The 19,313-nt window shown below is 40.7% G+C and overlaps 2 protein-coding genes across 2 annotated transcripts in view; both read left to right on the forward strand.

The window, feature by feature from the left end:
- Window positions 1-672: 672 nt before the first annotated feature.
- LOC134335772 (BOLA class I histocompatibility antigen, alpha chain BL3-6-like) lies at window positions 673-16,005 on the forward strand. The gene is made up of 6 exons (XM_063018372.1): window positions 673-742; window positions 1,859-2,116; window positions 2,765-3,040; window positions 5,495-5,773; window positions 14,436-14,461; window positions 15,735-16,005. The coding sequence occupies exons 1-6, from the start codon at window positions 673-675 to the stop codon at window positions 15,759-15,761; spliced, it is 936 nt and encodes a 311-aa protein (XP_062874442.1). The 3' UTR covers window positions 15,762-16,005.
- Window positions 15,786-19,313, forward strand: part of LOC134302507 (alpha-tectorin-like) — a 47,989-nt gene continuing 44,461 nt past the window's right edge. Inside the window, exon 1 of the mRNA XM_062987632.1 lies at window positions 15,786-15,864. Within this exon, the coding sequence (XP_062843702.1) occupies window positions 15,786-15,864 (79 nt within the window). The remainder of the gene's footprint in view (window positions 15,865-19,313) is intronic.

Genomic DNA, 19,313 nt, shown 5'->3' on the forward strand with positions numbered 1-19,313 from the left:
CCTTCGATGGAGAAGATCTGGAAGTGGTGGACAACTTTTGCCTGCTTGGATCAAATATTAACAACAACGGATCCAGCAGTAAGAAAGTAAGACACAAACTGACCGCAGCACCGCCACAGGAAACAACTGCACGATTGCCGCAAAAGCAAGTAAGTATGAATGTGTGCACTGTGATGGACTGGCAACATGTCCAGTGTGTTTCCTACCTTTCCTACCTAGTACATTTTACCCACCGCGACTTTGAATAGGATAATGCACTGGTAAAACAGAACGAACGAACAAATGAGCCATTAAAAAGCCTGTAGACCCAAACCAAAGACAGTATGTTCTGGAGGGACACCATCCATTTGGTCACCAGGAGACGAAGTCCACTCAACAGCACTTAATGACATGTTTTTTTTTTCTCCACCATCTGCTGCTTTCACTTTCTGCATGAACCTGCACACTGGTGACTCAGAACTAAATCCTGAATTTTGACTGGTCCAAATTCAGCTCCAAATCCCTCCTCCTGATTACAGGTAGACCGTTCCTGTTGAGAGAGAAAGAGAGAGACAGGGATCGTTCCAGACGTTCTTCTCATCCCAAAATCCGCACCTTTACTAAGATAATAAAGTGGTGGATCATTGTTTTGGTTTCTTTTTGATGGGATTTGGTTAGAGTTTGGATTGAGAGATGAAGAACGGTAGCATTGTGATGAAACTTCTGGTTCTTCTTATGTTTTCTCTTCATCGTTCATCAGCAGGTGGGTTCAGCATCTTGTTTCATTCGAATAATGTATTATTATATTCTAATGAATCTTAATGACAGTAAATTATTATTGTTTTTTTCCAATACCTTTACAATACATTTACATTTTCAGCATTTAACAGATGCTTTGATCCAAAGTGACTTACAGTAATGGAACACTATATTATCTAAGCAATTGAGGGTTAAGGGCCTTGCTCAAGGGCCCAACAGTGACAATCTGGCAGTGGTGGGGCTTGAACCAGCAACCTTTAAATTACTAGTCCAGTTTCTTAACCGCTAGGCTACACCTGCCCCTGATTTCGAACCCATGTGCATTAATAAAGAGTAAAGAAAGGGCCTTCCTCAAACTGTTGCACATCTACAATCTAAGTCAATCACACTTGATGCAGTGGTAAATCCACCTTCTGCATTGTTCGGAATTAAGAGGAATCGGGAGGACCAGAAGGAACACATAGCCACAAAGTGACAGGGGGTCACTCTCAAACCCAGATCCTCAGCACCCACTATCCTTTTGTATTGTTATTTTTTAACAAGTACACTATTTGACCAATAGTATGTGGACACCCCTGAATATCAATTATAAACAAAAGACGTGCTTCCAACTTTGCAGCAACAGTTTAGGGAAGGTACCCTCCTGTTCCGGCATGACTGTACCCCTGTGCACAAAGCTCTATAAAGACGGAGCCCTGACCTCAGCCCCACTCAACAGCTCTGGAATTAACTGGAACATCGACTAAGACTTTCTTGACCAACATCAGTGCCCAGGCATACAAATGCTCTTTTGAATGAATGGGCACAAATTCCTTGTGAAAAGGCTTCTCAGAAGAGTGGCTGTTACAGCTGAAAAGAGCAGACTTGGGGCAGTTGTAGCCTAGTTGTTAAGGTACTGGACTAGTAATCCAAAGGTCGCTAGTTCAAGCCCCACCACTGCCAGGTTGCCACTGTTGGGCACCATGAGCAAGGTTCTGAACTTTCAATTGCTTAGACAATATACTGTTAGTTTGTAAAATGGGATGTTTAGGTGTCCAAATACTTGTGGCCATATAAAGTTGCATCAGGAAGGGCATCCAGCTTATGATCATTTATTCAAATTGATTTTCTTTTTTTACAGGAACCCACTCCTATCAATACATCATCACTGGAGTCAGAGGAATCGATTTCCCAGAATACACTGAAGTGGGTATTGTGGATGGAGAGCAGATTAACTACTATGACAGCAACATCAGGAGAACAATCCCAAAGGCGGACTGGATGAAGAAGGTCGATTATCCGGATTACTGGAATATAAACACTCTGAACTCACAGGCTAATCAGGAGCGATTCGAAGTGGATCTGCCAATAATAATGCGGTTCTTTAATCGGACTGAGGGTAAAAACATCTGTTTATCTTTACTATTTACTGTACTATTTAAACAGCTTAATTCTGTGTTACTTTGCAGAGCTTTTAAACACTGAAATTGAAACTTAGAAGGAAAAGAGGAATTAATAAGCTATGTGAACGGGCCCACCTGCCGTGGATTTTGTGAACAGGCTGAAATACAAAATCATCAATTAAGCAGGTGGCCAACGGAGGAGCTGGCAACTTAGTGGGGAAGAAAGCGTGATAAATAGATACACCTCCACCTGGAGCGAATTAACAAGATCCTCAACAAGATGACAACAGGTGACTTTCGTGACTGTCAGTTACAAGGAACCAACACACCAGTCGACTGCGCCTCCATGCCTCAAATGCCGGCCATATACGGCAGCGCAGAGGTGCAGGATTCTCTAACCGAGCCTGCCTGCTAAACTCCATGGTAGGTGGGCCGATCACTCTATGAAGCCGATGTGATGACGACAAAGATGATGTCAACTTAAGGTAAACAAGGTCAGGAACATAAAATAAATCCAATAGAGGCTCATGGTGGGGTGTCCACATCTGTCTGACTATACAGTGTTTGTACAATGTATTGTGACGTAGTTAGAAGAAGACGCTCAGGTGATTCCATCACGCTTATACTTGGGTGTGTGTGTGCAGGAGTACACACATGGCAGGAGATGTACGGCTGCGAGCTCGATGATGACGGCACCGTGAGAGGACACATGCAGTACGGTTATAACGGAGAAGATTTCCTCAGCTTTGATCTGAACACCATCACCTGGACAGCAGCTAATGCCAAAGCAGTGATCATTAAAAACAAGTGGGATCCTAACGTTGGCTATTACAAGCTTAAGGAGCACTACCTGAAGATAGACTGTGTCGAGTGGATAAAGAAGTATTTATCGTACAGCAGAGAGACTCTGGAGAGGGAAGGTAAAGTATTTTATCCTCTCTGTTACTCTGTTCATCACTGAAAACCTGCTGCTTATTTCCTCGCTTTTTCATCATCAGGATGTGGAAGAGAAACATCCATCCTAAATTATCTGTTCCTGTCCTTCACTCTCATCCATCCACACATCACCAACTCATGAGAGAGTTCACTTATTCACATTTAGGGCGCATTCACATGGCAAAACGAGTGAGGAATGTGATTAGTGGAGGAACTTATGAGCAGTAATAATGGAGAGAAGTTTAGTGCTCCTGTCTCCTTCTTTTACTACATTAAACCACGTTAAGCTTTATTTTGAACCAGAAGCGTTTTAGACTCTGGGAGACGCTGAATCTGATTCTCAACATTTCTCAGAAGCTCGAGCTGTAAGGCAAGGCAAGTTTATTTGTATAGCACCTTTCATACACAGTGGCAATTCAAAGTGCTTTACATAAGGAAAAAATTAATTAAAAGCATTAAAACATTCCTGAGATCTAGAACCTCAGAAAGACTTCTTGCAAACATTTAGTTACAATTAAGACAACGTGAAATTCAAACAAGAGAGATAAAAATTAAAGAAAATATTGTAGAATATACCCTACAATTTAGAGAATATGAAATTAAAACAAGAGAGATACACGTTATTATAAGGGATTAATTATACATATTAACGGGGAAATTACAATACTAAATAGTAAGACTATCCCACAGACTTACAGCAGACCAAGTAACTTATACTACCGGTCGTCACCAATAGTACAGTGTTCCAGTTCTACTGCCACACAATGACGCTCCTATAGCGATTTCATCCATGGTGATATCTCTGTCTTACATAGACAGGCGTCCCAGACGTCTTTACTGTTTATCCTTAAACTACGGGTCAGGTGGAACACACAGCGTCAACTTTTCTAGTACTATGGGCCAGACGATATAATAACCTTGAGAAGTGATGAATCTTGTGTAATGAGTATAACTACCGTTCCTGTCATGAATGTAACCAGAGTGTAAAACATGACGTTAAAATCCTAATAAACAAACAAACAAATCAATAATCTGATGATCACTGATTGGTTGTTTAAAACAAAGAAAAATCTGCCATTTCTAATCTAGTCTGATTCCAGTTGCAAATCTCTAATTAACGATGTTCATGTGTCAGACTGATAAAGACTCCGATTCAGATGTTTCAGACTTCAATGTGTGTTCGGGCGCATTCACATGAGAAGCGTTTTGCACTTTGCTCACTGCGGTGCAGTAAAACATCATCAAAGTGCAAATATGAGACGAATCTGCATTAGTGTGGAATAAGCGTCAGATCCAGTGTTACAGCTCCACGTGTATCTGTGTTTATCTGGATTTTCCTCCCTGTTTCACTTTTAAACTTGTGTTCCACCCCGGTGGGAATCAGACGACGCTGTGTGATACCGTCTGTACCTGTACCTGTGTTGTATCAGTACTAGGTGATGCTATGTGTTCCACACCGGTGGGAATCAGACAACGCTGTGTGATATCAAACACAGTCATGGACAATTCTGTATCTCCAATTCACCTCACTTGCACGTCTTTGGACTGTGGGAGGAAACCGGAGCTCCCGGAGTAAACCCATACATACACGGAGAGAACATGCAAACTCTGCACAGAAAGGACCCGGACCACCCCACCTTGGGAACGAACCCGGGACCTTCTTGCTGTGAGGCGACAGTGCTACCCACTTAGCCACGGTTGAACGGTCGCCTTACAGCAAGAAGGGTCTTGGTTCTGGAATCGTTCCTTCTGTGTGGAGTTTGCATGTTCTCCTCATGTCTGTATGGGTTTCCTCCTGGAGTTTCTGTTTTCTCCCAAGACCTCCCAAGACCTGCATTGATGTTAACTGGAGCCACTGGAAATTGTGTGTGTGTGTGTGTGCAGATAGCAACACTACATTAATTTTAGTTAGTATTCATCAATCACTTTATCCTGGTCAGGGTCACGATGGGTCCGGTTTCACAGAAAAACACTGGGCATAAGGAAGAAATACCCTGGACGGGGTGCCAATAATAATACGTTTGATTTATATAGCAGCTTTCACAATCTCAAGGTTGCTTTACAGGAGTGAAAGTGTGTGTGTGTGTGCCTTGTGATGAACTGGCAACATGTCCAAGGTGTTTCCTGTCTTTTGCTCAATTAATCAGACCCGCTCTGACCCTGACCAGAACAAAGCAGAGGTGAACGTCTTTTAAACTCTGCTGCTTCATGTGAACCGAAGTAAAGAATTAATGTCAGATCTGCTTTCATGTGTATATTTAGCCAAAATAAAAGAGAAAACTGAGTAGCCATTATGTGTGTGAAGAAGTCAGAACTGGAATCGGCTGTACATCTCTATTAATCAATTAAAGTAGAGATTCATTAGTGTCCAAATATTATTCACTTTTATTGTCTGAGCTCAGTCCTGCAGTCTGTAATGTTTACCCCGGTCTCCACAGTTCCTGCTGAGGTGTTTGTCTTCCACAAGCACTTCCCCTCCCCAGAGGTGGTGTGCCACGCTACAAGTTTCTACCCCAGAGGACTGCTGATGTTTTGGCAGAAGGACGGAGAAGAAGTGCACGAGGACGTGGAGATCAGAGAGACTCTACCCAACCAGGATGGAAGCTTCCAGAAGAGAGCCATTCTGAGAGTCTCACCTGAGGAGCTGAAGGAACACGGATACACCTGTGTGGTTCAGCACATCAGCCTGGAGAAGGAAACTGTGCAAACGGTTCCAGGTAAGAAAGAAAGACTTTAATGTAGAACCTCCACATTTACACTGTGAGTTTCTACAAACCACATTTCCAAAAAAGTTGGGACGTTTTGTTAATTGGTTAAGTGGTTGATCTGTTTAATCTGGCCTGTCGAGTATTTACAAAATTGTCCTAATGACTGCACTCATTTCATTACCATCAATACCTTGCATTTCAGTTGATTCCACTAGATGGTACACGCTAAACAATACCGACCACTGCTAAAGCCGAGTTGATACGCTGGCAAAAATGGGTGATCAAGAACACTGTTCCTATTGAAATGGAAAGATAGGGCTGGTAAAGTATGTCATCTCTACTTCTGAAGTAGTCTTAAATTTAATTTATATTAGTTCATCCCCGGGTGTCACGGTGGCTCTGTGGGTAGCACTGTCGCCTCACAGCAAGAAGGTCCCAGACGGGGCGGTCTGGGTCCTTTCTGTGTTGAGTTTGCATGTTCTCCCCGTGTCTGCGTGGGTTTCCTCCGGGAGTTCTGGTTTCCTCTCACAGTCCAAAAACATGCAGTCAGGTTAACTGGAGACACTGAATTGACCTATAGGTGAATGTGTGTGTCTGCCCTGAGATGGACTGGCGCCCTGTCCAGGGTGTTACTGTGTGCCTTGCACCCATTGAAAAGCTGGGATAGGCTCCAGCACCACCCAACCGATTGGATAAGCAATTAAGAAAGTGAGTTAGAGTAGCTCATCCCCACAATCTGCTCCCCACTGGCCTGGCTCTTCTGTCAAAATTTAAAACCCAGAGTGGCCATTGAGCCAAAAAGTTTGCTCGCTCCTGCTTTAGAGTATTCCATTTACAGGGTTCCACAGGTGAGCAGGTGAGTTGGTAACAGGTGAGGGAATCATGATGGGGTATAAAATAAGGATCCACCAAAGGATCAGTTGGTACAAGCAAGAGAGAATTTCCAATCAGTTTAAAAAGAACACTTTCTAATGCAAGATTACAAATAACTTAGGCTTTTCACCATCTACTGTGCATAATATTGTGAAAAGATTCAGGAAATCTGGAGAAATGTCACTCCATATAGGACAATAATGGAAACCACTAATGAATGTGGGTGACATTTGAGCCATCAGATGACATTGAATAAAACAAAGTCATGCTACTGTGATTAGGACCCCCCCCAGACTGATACCAGTAAAAGTTGAAAATGCCAACAACTGTCATGGTATGAGGGTGCATTCTGTCTAGTGAAGATGCTGCCAACCTCCAACAGCCTGGTATTCCCTTGGATCATGAACATCTTTTGGAAAATTCCAACCTTCATATTCCACAGGACTTCACTCAGACTCAAACGTAGCTTTATTGGCAAGACAAAATATGGACATTCATATTGCCAAAGCTTAGTTACACATTTATGAAATACAGACCCTTGACTTTCGAATGTAATTGGTTCTGAAGGGCTGTTTTTAAGTCAAAGTGTTTGTTATTTAAACCTATTTTTCCCATAAGAAATAATGTAAATAGAACTAATCCGTGCCAGACCTCCCAAACCCAAATAATCTTAAATTATAGAACAGACATCCCTGTAATAAACAATAATAAACAACAATACACAGTAGTACTGTACATAAACACACATCACATTTCAGTACAGTACGTGTGCTGCACCATACACCATAATACATTCATTCTTTTATATAAAATGTATCTACCAGAAACAACAATAACTCTCATATTTCTCTATTATTTCCTTCTTTATTTCAGTAGTGTTGTATTCTGCAGGTGTAACTGCATGAAAGTAAGAATACTTTACTCAGCGACTTCCTTCTTCTCTCTCACTCACTGTCCCTTCTGTTTACTGCCCAAATGTTCGCTCACTGTATATATATTATATATAGAGAGAGAGACGCCTAGAGACAACTTGTTCGTGACGTCACGTGTTTCGCGAATTTTGGTTTGTAATCCGAAATTTGTTCGTACGTGAAGTTGAAAAAGATCGCTCATAACCCAAAATGTTCGTATGTTAAACCATTCGTAACTCAAGTGTCCACTGTATAATACAAATAATAATGACAGTAGAAAATTGTCATTTAAATATATATTTTTTAAAAGTTACAGACATACATATAAAATTTGAATCTGAAAATATGTTGATGTTTGCTCTCGTAGTTTAGAGCGCTGGTTGCTGCATTCAGGTTAATTGTCATATTTTAGATGCTTTACCATTGGTCGAGGTAGAGAAATCTGAAAATGTAAGAAAAACAGAGCAAGTAGTAACAACAATGTAACAATAAAAAAATTAAAATGAAAAACTAATATTTACAGTTACAGTAATAATAAGATAAAATGTAAGCAGTCATCCACTGTCTTTCACCTGGGCCAGTAAGTGAGCCAGCTGGCCAGGATCTGGGAGGGAGTTGAAGTTGGGGGTGATGAACTTTATTAATCCCATAAGGAAATTTGGGGAAGAATTGCGCCTGAATGTGGTGGTATTTGGTACATTGGGAGAGTGCTGGCACAGCCTCTCCTCTCGGGGCAGCCAGGACCAGGTGTGTCTTATTCTAAAGCTTTCTTATCTACTGGATTTTATGGCCCACCAGACAGGGAACTCCAAACTTTCCCTACACTCTTCAGTGTTGTTGATCTCTGATTCAAACAAACGGCTTCTTTTATGAGCCCTCTGGAGGAAAAGTTAATAAAGCAACTTCACAAGGTTGATAACTAAGGTTTTGGGAGCTATAGTCGAGATTAACTGTTGCATTATTTGTCAAGTCAAGTCAACTTTATTTATATAGCGCTTTTTACAATAGACATTGTCTCAAAGCAACTTTACAAAATCCAGGACCAACAGATACAGAAACCCCTGTTGAGCAAGCCGATGGCGACTGTGGCAAGGAAAAACTCCCTGAAAATTACAGGAAGAAACCTTGAGAGGAACCAGACTCAGCAGGGCCCATCCTTCTTGGGTGGCCTGGAGGACACTTTAAATAAATACACGATTTACACAAATCATACAAACACAGAATTAAATGATCTAAAAGTCATAACTGGTAATAAATAGATAAATAAACAAATAAATAATAATAGAGTTGTTATCCGCTCTAGTCTTCAATAAAGTCTGTAGTCGTTCTTGGTGCAAATTACTCCAGACTCGTCATATCTGACAGGAGCAGCATCGTTGTCACGGCAGTCTCGACTTTAATCCTTAACCTCGGCGGGTAAACAGGTTTCCATCAGAATGCCCTTGGAGTAAAACAACAAGGAATGTAGTTAATAATGTACAATGCTAGTTGAGTAAAACAGATTTACAGAGAGTTTTAGACTCCGGCAGCCCTAATTATTACAGCATAACTAAAGTGGAGAGCGAGCAGGTAACAAGATCATGAAGGCTTTCATAGGACATCAGCGCCCACCTCTCCTACCCAAACCGGAGTGATCGGACAAGAGAGGCAGAACGACAGCAACCCAACATCCCTGATCACCACAAGTTTCTATCACCAAGAACCCCCAAGCTCTGCGCCTTTGTCTATACTAATCAAAAGCCTGAGAAAATAAATATGTTTTCAGTCTAGACTTAAACATTGAGACTGTGTCCGAATCCCGAACAGAGGCAGGAAGATTATTCCAAAGTTGTGGAGCTTTGTAAGAAAATGCTCTTCCACCAGCTGTGGTCTTTTTAATTTTAGGAACTATAAGTAACCCTGCATCTTGTGAATGAAGTGGACGTGCTGGGTTGTAGTGATTAATAAGCTCACTCAGATACTGTGGAGCCGAACCATTTAGCGCTTTATAGGTTAGTAAAAGTATTTTGTAATCAATGCGGAATTTAACTGGCAGCCAGTGTAGCGACGATAGAACTGGACTAATATGATCAAATTTTTTTGTTCTAGTTAGCACTCGAGCTGCTGCGTTTTGAACTAACTGGAGTTTGTTTATGGATCTATCTACCAGAGCATCCAATTAGAAGAGCATTACAATAATCTAACCGAGAAGTTATAAACGCATGGATCAGTTTTTCGGCGTCATTAGCAAATAGTATATTTCTTATTTTAGAAATATTACGCAAATGATAGAAAGCAACTATAGTAATATTATTAATGTGTGTATCAAAAGAGAGATCTGAATCTAATGTGACACCTAAGTTTTTTACATCAGAGCTGGGAGTAACAGAGAAAGTGTTTAGGTTTAGCACCAGGTTAGACAACTTGTCTCTTGCAGCTTTAGAGCCAACAAGTAAAACCTCAGTTTTATCTGAATTAAGTAAAAGAAAATTACACGACATCCAGTTTTTTATGTCGTTTACACAATCTTCTATCTTACTGATTGTGTCAGTATCATTTGGTTTGGCTGATATATACAGCTGTGTGTCATCTGCATAGCAGTGAAAATTTATGCCATGTTTATGAATAATTTCACCTAGTGGAAGCATATAGAGTGTAAATAATAGGGGTCCCAGTACCGACCCCTGTGGAACACCACACTTTACTTTTGTAGTTTCTGAGCATTTATTATTTACATAAACAAATTGCGAGCGGTCAGTCAAATATGATTTAAACCAAGAGAGAGCGAGTCCTTCAACACCTACTGTATTTTCTAGCCTATCCAGTAAAATGTTATGATCGACTGTATCAAACGCTGCACTAAGATCTAATAGAACAAGAAAGGAGACACATCCATTATCAGAAGACATTAACAATTCGTTAACTACTCTAATTAATGCGGTTTCGGTACTATGGTTGGGTCTAAATCCTGATTGAAATTTTTCATGAATACAATTTTCATTCAGATAAGAACATAACTGTTTGGAAACAACTTTTTCTAATATCTTTGAGACAAAAGGAAGGTTTGAAATTGGCCTATAGTTAGATAAAACATGTGGATCATGTAATGGTTCTGTGGCGTTTGTGGGACTTACCACTCTTCCCTGATGTCACAGGCCTTACAGAGCAGTACAGAGCTAGGCCTTTAATAAGAGGCCAGCTCGTTAGGGTGAACGACCTGCAGCTGCGGCTCCCTTATTTAAGGGCACGCCGCCTGGCTGCAGGTGTCGCACCTTTTGTCTTGTTTGCTCCTTTTGTTTTGGGGCACTGCGGTGTCCGTGGGGACTGCTGACGGCTCCCCCACGCTTCTTTTGTAGTTTTAGAGGTACCCCCGGTGGCATTAGGCCATCAGGGTGTGTAGACTGCAAGGTTGAGGTAATTAGCTTTTCTTTTACCTTCTTAGAAGTAGCGTGGTGCGATGTCGTGCAGTCCTCGTACTGTGTTTATTTTACCCATTAGCATTTAGCATTAGCGGGTGAAGCCAGCCCCGTGACACGGCGCTGGTCCTCTCCCCGCTAATGTTTACCTAGCTAATCTAGCTGTGGTATTCGGCAGCCGGTGGGTGGCGTCTCGGTAAGACACTCGGGTGGTCTGCCAGCACCCCCGGTTCGAATCCGCACTAGGAGCTTGTGTAACTGCTTTGTTAACCGGTTCTCTTTACTCAGTTTGCATAACAGAGTGGCTCTAGCTGCGGCTGATGACGGAGCCCTCTGTTTCCCCCGAACTTCGCCAGGGGCGATTTCGGGGTTTTCGGTAGCTTAAAATAATTATTCTGGGATTCTGCAACCGCTGGGTGGCGACACCGCTAAGTGCGCGGCTGTCCTGCCAGCCTCCCCGGTTCGAATCCGCACCCTTTTTGTGTGCTTTAACAGATTGGCTCTAGCTGCGGCTGATGAAGGAGCCGTCTGTTACCCCGAACTGCGCCTGAGGCGATTTCGGGGCTTTGTAGCGTAAAACATTTAGTCTGGGATTCTGCAACCGCTGGGTGGCGACACCGCCAAGCGCGTGGCCGTTCTGCCAGCTCACCCGGTTCGAATCTGCACCCTTTTCGTGTGCTTTAACAGATTGGCTCTAGCTGCGGCTGATAACGGAGCCGTCTGTTACCTCGAACTGCGCCTGAGGCGATTTCGAGGCTTTGTAGCTTCAAATAATTGTAGCGCCTTAAGCGCATGTAGTCATCTGCTTTTCCCCCGCTGCAGCAGCGCGCTGGTTACGCGCCCGGCTCTCACCCGAGCGGCCGGGGTTCGCGCCCAGCGTCTTTTAGTTTTCTTCTTTTCTTTTTGTTGCTGCCTGCATTCCCCAGCTGAAGTCCATCGGGGTTCCTTATGTTTGTTTTTGAGTTCTGTCTTGTGTGTGATGTTCTGTGTTTTTCTGTTAATAAATAAACTTTTATTTATTTAAACCTCCGCGTTTGAGTCCTTTCTCTCCCACGTGACAGATCAAGATTAGGTTTTTTAATCAGGGGTTTAATAACAGCGCTTTTAAACAATTTAGGTACATACCCAAGGCTAAGGGATGCATTGATTAATGTAAGCAGGGGCTCTACAATAGCTGGGAGTAAATCTTTAAGTAAACGAGTTGGAACAGGATCGAGTATACACGATGATGACTTTGATGATGTAATCAACGCAGTTAGTTCATTTTGGGATATTGGATTAAAGGAATTTAGTTGGATTAACGCGTTTCTATTATCGTCACTATTCTCACCAATGCTGCTCAGAGTGAGTCCATACTTAACATTGGCAAGTGACACACTCTGACTCTGAAGTCGTATTTTTTCTATCTTGTCATTAAAGAATTTTAAAAACTCATCGCTGGTACAGTTGGGTGGTATATTAGATTCAGTTTCATTGACGTTTTTAGTTAATTTGGACACTGTCTCGAATAGGAATCTAGGATTGTTCTTATTTTTCTCTATTAGGGACGAATAATATGAAGATTTAGCTTTTATAAGGGCGTGTTTATACTCAGATAGAGCATCTTTCCAAGCAATCTTATACACTTCCAGTGTAGTGTGACGCCATTTGCGTTCTAATTTCCGTGCTGCTTGTTTAAGAGCACATGTGTGGTCATTGTACCATGGAGCAAGTTTTTTCTCCCTAATCAGTTTGGTTTTGAGTGGGGCTACGTTATCTAAGGTTGTGCGCAATACAGTCTCTAGGTTTTGAGTTGCCTGATCTAGTTCTTTAGGTTCCGATGCTGATATATTTGGTAATTCTGGTAGGCAGTTTATGAACGCTGCTGCAGTTGCAGAAGTAATAGTGCGCTTACATTTGAAACGATTTGGTTGCTGTACCTTATTGGACAGGGACACTTCATAAATTAGTAGAAAGTGATCAGAAATTAAGTCATTCTGTGGTACAATTTCCAGGTTGTTTATGTTTATACCATAAGTAAGTATTAAATCTAAGGTATGTTTACAGCGGTGAGTGGGTCCTGTTACATTTTCGGTAATGCCTAAAGATTCTAAAATAGAGTCAAACGCAATTTTGAGTGGATTACATTTATCCTCATAATGAATATTAAAGTCACCAACAATTAAAGCTTTTTTAGTTGATAAAACTAATTTAGAAAGAAAATCAGCAAATTCGTTAAGAAATTCTGAGTAAGGACCAGGGGGTCGATAAACAGTAACCAGCTTAAACATACTAGTTTTATCAGATGAACATTTGTTGGCTATGTCAGATATAAGAACTTCAAACGAGTTTGTCTGGTTTAACTAATAGTAGTTTGCATTAACAATATAACTTTTATTTTGCTACCCTTTTAAATCCTAATATTACCTTTAAGAAAGAGATTTCTAAAGCTGATAAAAGAATTCGGGGAGTGTGCTTTCCAAACACAGCTAGGTGTGCTAGGGGGCGCTACACTAGTTTCTGGGTTACTTATTGTATACTGAAGTGTAAGAAGTTATTAGTGCACTTTTATGTCTTGCTTATATACATCCCTTCCATACAGTCTTTCAAGAGGGGTCTTACTAAGTCTTTTCTATGCAGTAAGACTGAGCTGATTTATATTTCTGGAGTTTCAGTTCAGGGCAGCGGTAGCAGGGAGGTTAAGGCACTGAACTAGTGATCAGAAGGTTGCTGATTAAAGCGCCACCACTGCCAAGTTCCCACTGTACGGCACCTGAGCAAGGTCCTTAACCCTTAATTACCTGCACTGTATTCAGTAACAGTTGTAAGTTGCTTTGAAACCATCTGATGATACATGAAAATGTGTTGTTGTCCTAAATAACAAGCTGTCCTCTTTGGCACATGTTGTTAACCTGACAAGATCATGTCAGTTCCTCCTTTGCTCCCCAGCTTTGATTATTCCTGTCTGTGAAGGTCACTCAGCTTCTTGTCCACTCTCTTGTCATTTGCAGGCTGGACTATTGTAACACCCTTTTGGCAGGTCTCCTGCTGTCCACAATCAGAATCCCTTTAACTGATTCAAAATGCAGTGGCCTGCCAACCTAAATGCTGCCACATCTCCCCACTGCTGCACTTTCTCCACATTAAATTTCAAATAATCACACTTGTCTAAAAAATCCAAAACTGGACCAGCCAGAGCTACTTTAGAGAACTCATCAAACCGCAATCTGAGATACAAGTCTATCTTATCTTCATCCACCAATCAGATCTTGAGGAAGACAGGCATCAAGAATATTCTCTGACCCAGCACCCAAGTGCTGAAACCTCTGGCTTATCTAACAGACTGTCTTACTAACATCTCTGTTTAGTAAAAATAAACAGAAGTCTTTTTTCTACCTCTATTGTTACTGCAGGTTTGTGTCCTTAGACTTGTACTAAATTGAAGATGTTTACTAGGGAAGCTCCTTTGTTGCTGATATAAAGAACCACTAACGTTCCCGTTCTGTGTTACAGGTGAACAGGTTCGGAAGGTTATAAAGGTAAATTTGATCATCTGGATGCTCCTCTGAAGATTTGACACAAATCTAATTTCTTTTTTATTACAGACATAATTAATTAGTATAAATTATACAACCCCAATTCCAATGAAGTTGGGACGTTATGTAAAACGTAAATAAAAACAGAATACGATATCAACCCATATTCAATTGAATACACTACAAAGACAAGATATTTAATGTTCAAACGGATAAACTTTATTGTGTTTTGCAAATATTCACTCATTTTGAATTTGATGCCTGCAACACATTCCAAAGAAGTTGGACAACAGTCCGGGGTCTCCGTTGTCATAATTTGCGCTTCATAATGCGCCACACATTTTCAATGGGAGACAGGTCTGGACTGCAGGCAGGCCAGTCTAGTACCCGCACTCTTTTACTACGAAGGCACGCTGTTGTAACACGTGCAGAAGGTGGCTTGGCATTGTCTTGCTGAAATAAGCAGGGACGTCCCTAAAAAAGACGTTGCTTGGATGGCAGCATATGTTGCTCCAAAACCTGTATGTACCTTTCAGCATTAATAGTGCTGTCACAGATGTGCAAGTTACCCATGCCATAGGCACTAACACACCCCCATACCATCAGAGATGCTGGCTTTTGAACTTTGCGCTGATAACAATCCGGACAGTCCTTTTCCTCTTTGGTAATATCCGTTACAGAATGATGTCGGTTTTTAATGCAGTGCCGCCTGAGGGATCGAAGGTCACGGGCATTCAATGTTGGTTTTCGGCCTTGCCGCTTACTTGCACAGATTTCTCCAGATTTTCTGAATCTTTTGATGATATTTTGGACTGTAGATGATGGAATCCCTAAATTCCTTGCAATTGCACGTTGAGAAACGTTGTTCTTAAACTGTTGGACTATTTGCTGACGCAGTTGTTCACAAAGTGGTGAACCTTGCTTGTGAACGACTGAGCCTTTTGGGTATGCTCCCTTTATACCCATTTATGACATTTACCTGTTTCCAATTAATCTGTTGGAATGTTCCAAACAGGTGTTTTTTGAGCATTCCTTAACTTTCCCAGTCTTTTGTTGCCCCTGTCCCAACTTCTTTGGAACGTGTTGCAGGCAATAAATTCAAAATGAGTGAATATTTACAAAACAAATAAAGTTTATCCATTTGAACATTAAATATCTTGTCTTTGAAGTGTATTCAATTGAATATGGTTTGAAAAGGATTTGCAAATCATCGTATTCTGTTTTTATTTACGTTTTACACAATGTCCCAACTTTATTGGAATTGGGGTTGTAAAAGAACAGGAAGAAAAACAAGAGGAAATAAGAACATTTAAGAAGAAAAGAGAAGATGAAAGACGTAAAAGAGAAGAGGAAAGAGAACAGTGGAAAGAAGCAGAAAGAAGAGAAAGAGAGAAGAGAGAGCGAGAGTATGAGGAATACAAACTAAAAATGAAGAAAGAGTATGAAGAACGAAAAAGAATTAGAAAAGAAGAGTGGGAGAGAAGAACCAGTGAGGACAATGAGAAAAAGCCGAAAACAACTACTGAACCGCTGAAACCTTGACTTATCAGATGGCACTGCTTGAAAAAATAAAAAGATAAGATAATTTTAAATTAATAACATGAGCTCATGAAAACTCGTCATTAATCAACAACGTTGATTGCTGAAGCCCTACGTCCAGAAACACCGTGCACAGGGTGGGTAAAGCTTACTGTCACAAGTTGGTGAGTGCTGGCAAAAGAGGTGCGTAACAAGTACAAAACAATAATGTGGCTCAAAAGAAAATAAAAACCAAGTAACTAGAGCAGAAGCACTGCACCCCACGTGTTTGCCACAAAACATGGTGGAAAGATGGTACAGACTGGAGAAGAAACAATAAGGTCACCAGGTATTTGTTCCAACAACCCAAACACTCATCAGTACAACCTAACAGGGAAACCCAGCAAACCAGCAGCAGGAAAAAAAGAAGAAATCTGCAACACCAGTACTGGAAAAAAGGATAAGTTCACGTGACAGCTACATGCAGAAATCCTAGCTCCTAGGTAGAGCAAGTAACACTTGGGGACAGAGAATGTTTAAAATGAACTGCACTTTCTGTCAATCTGCAACTCCACCCCCTGCCAGCCAGCATGGGGACAGCAGGTGGGCATGGCACACTTACTAAATCTAATAATTATGAAAGTGTATTTTTTGAACTTATGGTGTGTTTCTACATGTAAACAGTATATTCTAACTAAGGCTTATCTTTGGCAGTAACTGTGTCAATGTACAATTTTGTTAAAATGATGACAACCATCTGGAAGTCTCCTTTTCCCTGAAACAGATACAGGTGCTTGCACACGCATATGTAAACACAGGCCAGGAGGCACCTTGTTTTAGATGATTGTAAGGTGGGAACAAGAAATTACCACATGCTAAATTTTGCTTCACAGGACCTTGTGTGTCGCCTTTAAATGATTCTTAAAAGAGTGTCGTTACGACTTTGGTATGCAGCCTCCACCAGCCCAGAAGGGTACTGCACTGTGATCCAGAATAGAGCAAAGTAGATCAAAATGTACTAATGGAACAGTGGTTCTCTACACCCAGATTTTGTGGTCACTTGGTTGGATTAGAACAGTTAGATAATTAGTATTACATAGAGACAGACTAAGGCTAAAGGCTACCAACACTGCGGCCACAGTCATTAGGTGAAGAGTTTATTATTATATTTGATGGAAGGGCAAAACAGAAATAATGCAGTATTGGTCGTCCTCCATTGTTAAACTGATAGAACCTGTTTTGTATTTCAATATTTTGCAGCATTGAACCAATTTAAAGATTTCAGTGTTATTCCTTCTGTATATGGAGTTTATGGTGATAGTCACTGTAAATGATGATATTTTAAATTTATAAACAGGAGTACATGTGATTTGAAAGTTGTTTTATAAAGAATTATCTATGCATTTATGTCTACTTTTACTTGACATGAAAAATAAATGTACTCTATACATTACAGTGTTTAAGCAAAGTACATTTATTTGTATTGCGCTTTTTACAATAGACCCCGTCTCAATGCAACTTTATAGATTTCAGGACCAAAACTCCTGTTGAGCAAGCAGAGCGCGACAGTGACAAGGAAAAACTCCCTACTTACCTCCAACCTCTTAGTGTAGCCTAGAGCATCCTTTGTGATATTTAGAATCTGATTAAATAGTAGTTATACATTTGTATAAATAAAATGGTTTCTAACAAATTTACAGCAAGTAAGAAGCATGAAGAATTGAATTAGAGTTTCCATGTAAAGCTCTTTGTGATCCTTCTCCACAGAAAAGAATTAAACTCTTTTCTACTCGTTTTATTATAGATGATTCACACTTTCACTTTCAGGAATCAGAGAGCAGGCAGGCTTGGTTCGTGATTATAATAGCTTTATTATAATTCACAATAGTTACACATACAATAAATAAAAATCCCAACCTAAAACTACCTGCAAAGCATTTATACACCCTGGATTAAGCTATCATCACCCACCTCTCATCAGCTGGGGAGCACCTTCAGCTCTGGCAGGAGATCAACTTAACCCAGAAATGCCGGGTTGTCCCATGGCTGAGCTCCTGCCAGTATATGGGGGGGGGGCAGATTCTCCCCCTTTCTGGGCATTGTGCCAAGTTCATAACAATGTCTCAAAGTTGGGTAAGGCAAGGGTTTGTGCATTTCAGCTTTCCAGTTAAGCGAGGAATGCTTCTGCAAGTGAGTCAGGGCCGCAACTGAAGCCAAAACATATTACCAGACCAGAACATGGTTGATCCATTCCAGTTCGAATGGATGTTTATTAATAAATAAAATGAAGTTGAGCAGATAAAAGATGAAACATCTCAGGTTCATCCTCTCTGACATCAACTATTGCTGTTTTTATTATTTACATTTTTCATACCGTCCCAGCTTTTTCTGATTTGGGGTTGTACATTCCAATTTTGTAAAACATAATAAAAAGAAGAATCAGTGATGTGTTCATTCTTTTGAATTTTTTGTTAGCTGACAATATTTCCAATGTTTTACTGATCAGTTTCAATGCATTTTGTAAATATAAACAAATGTAGAAGTTAATGCCTTTAACACACTTCAAAAGTTGGAACAGAGGCAAAATAAGAGTAAAATTTAGGAGTATTCAGATGACACCACTGTACACAACATTCCACATTCTACAACGGTATCGACATGTGTCCTAATTCTAGCTCGGGGCCAATTGTGAGCTGTTAGAAAAACATTCATAAGAGGTTCACAATACTTCACAAGTTATTTTACTCAAATGTGATGCGACTAAACTACTAATATGCAGCACGACACTGATCAGGTAGCCAGCAGGATCTTACATTTCACCAGCAGTAAACTATCATATACGAGGACATTATTACAACAGCATTACAAGTAACACAAATCTGACCTCCTAAAGTTATTGGACATTTTTTTTTGTTCTGTGCTTTACTGTGTTTAAAATGGGAGGTCATGTTTAAAAGTTCAAACAATTTTCTTGGTCTCCCTGCAGCTAATCACTAATCTAGAAGGGAAGTTATATTATAGGGGGATCTGTCCTCTAACTGACCAGTTAATACTACCTTGATTAAAAGACACATTTCTCCAACTGGAGCTACTAAAATTGCCCTGAATGTGTGTGCGTAAAGCATCAGAAGAATTCTAAACATGTCTATATGAACAAAAAGCACTAAAGTTGATCAGTGACAATGGATAGGCAACACAACAACACAAAAAGAATGCTGCAGGAACCATGAACCAGATCATCAGGAAACATAACGGGAAAAAAATCAGATTCATATTGAAATGCTAAAAAAGACTAAAGAAAAATAAAGAATGCATAAAGCGAGCTCGGTCCCCAGAC

This window comes from Trichomycterus rosablanca, chromosome 2 (genome assembly GCF_030014385.1).
Source record: "Trichomycterus rosablanca isolate fTriRos1 chromosome 2, fTriRos1.hap1, whole genome shotgun sequence".
Lineage (NCBI taxonomy): Eukaryota > Metazoa > Chordata > Actinopteri > Siluriformes > Trichomycteridae > Trichomycterus > Trichomycterus rosablanca.

Bases quoted from the DNA above. Each gene is read 5' to 3' on its own strand.
- LOC134335772 (XM_063018372.1), top strand. From the start codon at position 673: ATGAAGAACGGTAGCATTGTGATGAAACTTCTGGTTCTTCTTATGTTT. The intron at 2,117-2,764 runs GTAAAAACATCT...GTGTGTGTGCAG, and splicing joins GTTCTTTAATCGGACTGAGG to GAGTACACACATGGCAGGAG. The intron at 5,774-14,435 runs GTAAGAAAGAAA...TCTGTGTTACAG, and splicing joins AACTGTGCAAACGGTTCCAG to GTGAACAGGTTCGGAAGGTT.